This window comes from Prinia subflava, chromosome 16 (genome assembly GCF_021018805.1).
Source record: "Prinia subflava isolate CZ2003 ecotype Zambia chromosome 16, Cam_Psub_1.2, whole genome shotgun sequence".
Classification (NCBI taxonomy): domain Eukaryota; kingdom Metazoa; phylum Chordata; class Aves; order Passeriformes; family Cisticolidae; genus Prinia; species Prinia subflava.
This window is the reverse complement of record NC_086262.1, coordinates 897487-903486: the sequence shown is the minus strand read 5'-3', so window position 1 is coordinate 903486 and position 6000 is coordinate 897487. Positions and strand designations below refer to the sequence as shown.

Here is a 6000-nt window from a genome sequence, read left to right as displayed (position 1 = left end):
GCGGGCGGGCCGCGGCGGGGCCTGGCGGGCGCGGGGCGGCGGCGGCGGGGCCGGGCCGGGCCGGGCGGGCGGAGCGGAGCGGCCGCCGCGATGGAGCCCGACTCGGTTATCGAGGACAAGACCATCGAGCTCATGGTGAGTCACCCTCGGCCCCGGCGCACACCCTCTCGCCCCCTGCGGCCCCCCCCCGGGCAGGCCCCGTCGGCGCGCCCGGCCCGCGGGGTCCGGCGATGCCGCTGCGGGGGCTGTGCCGAGCCCGCGCTCGGCCCCGGCCCGGCCGCGCAGCCCCCGCGGGGGGATCCGCTCGCTCCCGCCTCCGCCGCGGCCCCGCGGCCCGCCCGGGGTGCCACGAGCGCCTCCGTTTCATTGAAAATAAATAATTAACAACAATTAACCCCCCGCAGGAGGCAGAGCCGGTCCGGGGGCGCGGAGCGGCGCGGCCGTGCTGCGCGAACCGAAAGCGAAATGCCCCGGGTGGGGGGGCTCCGGCTCCAGCCCCGCCCCGGCCCGGCCTCTCCGCACCGCGGCCCCGGTGAGGGGCTCAAGCCCCACCGGGGGCGCCCGGGGCTCGGGGCCGAGGCAGCACCGGTGCTGCAGCTCCGGTCCAGCACACACGGAATTACCTAACGAGACCTAATTGGTGTATTGGATATACCCCTAATTAACGTTTACGCCGCTAAATTCGTGTTACTAGAGAGGCAGCCAGGTGGGAGCAGTAGAAAGAGATTTGTGTTGTTTTTTTGGTGTTTTTTTTAATATAAGCAAATTAGATCTCTGTGGGCAAATACCAGAGGCCTCTCGTTTTACTGCCTTTAGGCATAAATAAAACTGAGTTAAGAGTTGGGAGAGAATAGTAATCGGTAAATATCTTCTAGTTTATTTGTTATAAGCATAATTGCCATTTCTACTAAGCGTAATTTTCTCTCACATACAAATTTTCATGCAGTTCTCAGGAACTGAGGGGCAAAATGCAAATAATTTCCCTTCAAGCCACTCTGAAGGTGGGCTGGATTCAGTGGAGACATAAATGGGTTTTTTAGCCAGTGGAGTTGTTGCTCAACTACCTGATCCAGAAAATATGAACTTTCTTTAAATGTACCATCTGGTCTCAAAAAGCAGCAATAATATGGAAAGGAAAAAGGGGAAACCTACAAAGCCTTCATGTATCTTTCATTATTTTTACTGATCACTGAGGGCAGGGGCTTAAAAGCTGTTCCCAGGGAGCCTCCTCCCCTGTGCTGAGATCTCTCAGCTGCCCTGGGGGACATGGGGGCCCTCAGCAGAGAGGGCAGGGCTGGGGCAGCTCTGTGGGGATCCGGCTCAGCACCCGCCTCCCAGAGAGATGCCTCCCAAATTCCCGAGGTGGGAAGTGTGCTCTGGTGATTTTTCCTTCTGTGGAACAGTCACCAACACTCCTCATCTTTGGGTTCTGTGAGGTGCTCAAATAGCATTTGGAACTAGAAGGTTTGATTCTGTTAGCTTCAAAACCCCACACTTTTTTGTGTTTTTGCAAGTGCTTTCCCGTTTTAGTCTCTCCTCTTTGCGGCCAGGTTGTATCAGGAGGAAGCAAATGGGACTTTACTGGTGAGTGTTGTATCCTCCACTTGCTGGAGCTGGGAAATGTGCTAATCGATGCAAAGTGGGGTTAGTAGGAGTTTTAATATGTTGTAGGAGGTTTTAGAAATACACTTTTCTCTCTTTCTCAAGAAAGGGATAAATATAAAAATTGAATAAGATTAACAATTAATTCTGTAACTTCTAAGAGAGAAGATGGTGCTCTGTATAAAGTAGCTGGTAGCTGAATTTAATGTTAATCTTAGTGGAGGCTTCCACAGGATCAGTTGTGTTTGAGTGAAGATGTTTCCCTGAAATCATTGAAAAATCACTCCTAAATGCAGACGTGCAGGTTTTGGTATGGTATGGTGCAGAAGGGGGGATTCTCCGGGAGATTTGTTTGAATCCACAGGGCAGAAGCTATTTGGGCTGACTTCCCCATTGAGGATTTCTGTGTGACCTGGGAACGTGGGAGTCAGTGCTGTGGGAAACATCCCAAACCCAGGATCATCCCTGCCTGGCAGACTTAGGGGGATGCTGCTCTTTTTAAGAGCATTCCACATTCCTGAAAGCAGATGTTTTATGCCTCTCTTTGATCGGGGACATGGAGTTTGGTGCACTTCTGCTCAGTCACTTCCTCCAGTGCCAGGGATGAATCTGTAGTGAATACAGGAGCAAACGTGTGATGTGAAAGTTCTGAGGAGCAAATACACCATAATTCTGAGGGGCTGATAAACAAGTGGTAATGTATCAACATGTTAACTGCATGGAAGTTTCAGAACACCCTATTCTAGCCCTCAACTGTGCCTTCACTGGATAGATCATTTGCAATTATTTAAAGGAAAATCAGTCATGGAAATAATTCTGTTCTATTTTTAAAGCTGGGATCTCAGAGAAGTTTTTTAAGGTTTCAGAGTAACAACTTTCATTTTCTGTGTGAAGTTTTAGCAAGTGTTCCCAAGCTGCCGTGTCCCTCAGGACAGCTGAAGGCTGCCCGTGCCGTGTGTGGTTCTGTGGATCCTGTTGTTAGTCATTCCCGGGGGGATGAGCATTGAGTGGTGCCATCCCACGGCTTCCGTGTGTGGGTGGTGCTCAGCTGTATGGGTGAGATTCCCGCCGAGGTTAACTGGGACTGACTGGAAGTGTCTGGAAGGGCTGGGGCTGCTTTGTGGGCTCAGGGAAATGCTGGGTGTGAGTAGGTGACTGAGCAGTGAGGAAATAGTCCAGAAGAGATGGAGGGCCAGCCACAGTCACTGAAAGGGCTCTTTCTGCCCTGGTTTTGGTTTTCTCGGTGAAATTAGGTAACTGTGACCTTTTTGCTCTTTTTTAAAGAACCAACAGCAATGCTTTGTAAATAAGTTTTTTTACCTGCAGGTCCGAGTTGTGTATCAAATCTGTGTACAGTTGCATCAACCCTGTGATTTGCATTTACCTTCAATACCTGCTAAAAGCCTTGTGTTCTTCATTTTCCCAGGAAGTTTGCCATAATTGTTATTTAGTGTTACCAGCAGCTTTCACAGTGTGGGTGGGGGTGGTTAGCTGCTTAGGTTGTACTGAGGTGGTTGTAACAGAATACATGAGTGTGGCAAGTAGTCTGGGGGGCTTTTTATACGTTTATGGGCAGCATGAAATGTGGATGGCACAACAAAATAAATCTGCTGCTCCTAGGCTCCTGTACCCACCAGTCACCTACGGGAGATGGCTCCTGAGCAAGAATTCAGCTGTGTGGAAATTCTCCCACTCACTGAGCTTATGATCCTCATATTTCACTGTGGCCTTGCTGCCCCAGCTGCTCACCAAACACTGGTCCCTGTGCTGGCAGGTTAAATTCAGCATTCAGAACTCTGTGGTAGGAGCATGAAAAGGTTTGGGAAAGGCCATGTCTGAGAATAAAATGGGCAAGCACTTGTTCACATTATCATTTGTATCTTGAAGTTATATATGTGGAAATAATCTTCCTAACACGGCCTTCAGTATCTAGAATGCCTCTCTCTGACTCTCATAAAAGCATCCAGTGTTTAAGTACCTTGGTAAATAATAAATGAAGAAATATAATTGAATATGTTGCCAAAAATCTTTCTGTTTCTCCTGACAGGACTTTGATGTGAGGTGGAGGTGTTCAGTTCAGAGGTACCAGTCTGAGAAGGAAGTGTTTCACACAGGCCTGTCTGAGCAGCAGCAGCTCATGCTGTAAATCACTCCAGGCGTACCTGAAGTTCCCTGGGTTACTGCAACTGGAGATGGTTGTGCCCCCAAACTATTTAAAGCTTAAAGTGCAAAATAAATCCCAACATTCTGCCTGGAAGCTAAAATACAGCTGCTGTATATATATCTCAGTAGGGCTATAGTGCTCTGGCTTTTTTCTTCCCTGTCACATTGCAAGCCAAGCAGGCAGTTGGATTTGTGGGATTATTTTTTTCCACATATTCTTAGAGGAATCCTTCAAAGAGTTGACTTTTGTAGTGACACAGATACAGGCAATGATCATCTTTGCAGCTGAAACAAAGGAGGTACTGTTCTAGCTGAAATGTGAGTGGTTCTTAATTGAAGCCTGGGAGTAGATGGAGTGTTAGTGAGGCATTTGTAAACCTGTGTATAACCTAGGTGTGCTTTCTTTAGCAGGGTAACGATCTGTTTGCTTTTCTGGTGTCTTTTTTTTAATCTTCAGCTAAAGTGAGCAGAGTTGAGAGCTGCATGTTGGACAGTAAAGCATGCAGGGTTTCATACATGGGGAAAAAGGCATGGCTGGAGCAAACAGCTAAAGAGGTGGTGGTGGAATGGATGTGAGGAAGGCACAGCCTTGGGATGGGCCTTGGGGCAGGGGATGTGAGCTCTGTGCTCCTGCCAGGCCTTTGGAGTGACAGTCCAGTTTCAGAGAGGGCCTCGCAGAGGAAGGATGCAGATCTGAAGAGAAGAGGGTGCTGTGGCTTTGGCAGTGGTGCAGAAAATGGGAAGAGCTTAAGAGCATGAGTTAGAGCAAGGCAACTGCACTCAGAGGCAGCAGAGCGGTGAAAGGAGGGAAGTGGACAAAGAAGTGTGGAAAGCTTTATCTTACGGGATGGGAAAACTGAAGGAGTGGCCTGATTGGGGAAATGAGATGGCAGAGGGAAGGAGGCTGTAAAGATGCAGAAGTGTGTAAAGGAAAATTATCTGAGGTTTGTGATGATGGTAGCAGCAGCCATCAGATTATTCAGGTGAAGGAGAGTTGCAGATGTGCCAGTTGTGGGGGAGCTTCTGAAACTAAATTGCTTTTGGTTCTTAATAAAAGGAAGTTACCAGTTCTTGAGGAGACTCAATCCTGGTGTTTCACCAGAAGCTTTTAAAATCTCATTTGAGACTCAGAGATTTCTCACCTTACAATGCAGTTGCATTTTCTAACATGACAAAATTCTTCAAGCTCTGCCCGCTGCGGAGTTAATGAGGTGCAGCAGAGGAAGTTCCATGCAGCCTGGAACACGTGCAGGGCTCCTCTGTGTGAGCATGATCGGGCAGCTTTGGGCTCCACGGGCTGTCCCAGAGCTCTGCCTCGGGCTGGGAGCTCCCGGAGTCAATCCCTGTCCAGGTGTCCGTGCGGAACGAGATCCGTCTCTGCAGGCAGCTGCCGTGGGTGCAGCTGCCCTCTCTGAAGTGCTCTGGGGTTGCTGCTTTGAAATGCCCTTCTGCCTTTGCTGCGTGTCAGACGGTGCCAGCTGTGTCCCCCAGGATACAGAGCTTTGAGCACTGCTAAGATTTGGGTCACCGAGGAGTGTTGTGAGCAGCATCGCAGCAAAACAACCTGTCTTGTTACAAGCTGTACCCTCAGAGAGACCTGGGAATGTTCTTTGAAGGATGGATGTACCATTTCATTTCATGTTTCCTAAAACACCTCTGCTGCTTGTTAAATCAACTCGCTGTGTGTCTGTGGATGTGCTGGGTTATTGCTGTGCAGTTCAGAGCTTGCTTGTGCTTTGGCGTTTCCAGTTGCCCGTCCCTGGGCAGCTCAGAGTGCTTGTGCAGCAGCATGCTCAGGGAGATTGCTGATGGCTTTCAGATGAAATGGATGTTGCAGCAAATGTGCCAATGCAAGAGGAATTGTGTGTGGGAGAGAACAAGAGAGCGTGCTTATGAGGGCTGCTCCGTGACAAGGAATTTTTTTTTGTTGCAGGGCAAAAAATGAGTTGAAGGGGAATGAGAGTATTGACTGAGTTGTTTAAATTAATGCAGATGGGTAACAATCCTTTCCTTCCAGCTTTTTCCTTGGGTGACATCTTCTTTATACAAATGCCACTGTTTATGTTGTTACATAATCTGATTTAGTGGTTTGATTTTTTATGGCATCATTATTCACAGAAAATCCACTTTTTCTGGAAAATCCCTTCCTTCCCCAGTTTATTGATGTATTTATGAGCTCAGTGGTGTGACATCTGACAGCCTACTCCGTTTTCCTGTACCACTTCCCCACATTTC

The 6000-nt window shown here is 48.9% G+C and overlaps 1 protein-coding gene across 3 annotated transcripts in view; it reads left to right on the top strand.

The window, feature by feature from the left end:
- FBXW11 (F-box and WD repeat domain containing 11) overlaps positions 1 to 6000 on the top strand; it is a 57077-nt gene continuing 51077 nt past the window's right edge. For 2 of the 3 annotated variants that reach the window (XM_063413284.1, XM_063413285.1), the window contains exon 1: positions 1 to 135. Coding sequence is in view for 1 of the 3 variants with exons in the window: in XM_063413283.1 (XP_063269353.1) it covers positions 91 to 135 (45 nt within the window). In the remaining 2 variants the exon portion in view is untranslated. The remainder of the gene's footprint in view (positions 136 to 6000) is intronic. The other variant, XM_063413283.1, reaches the window with a different exon arrangement.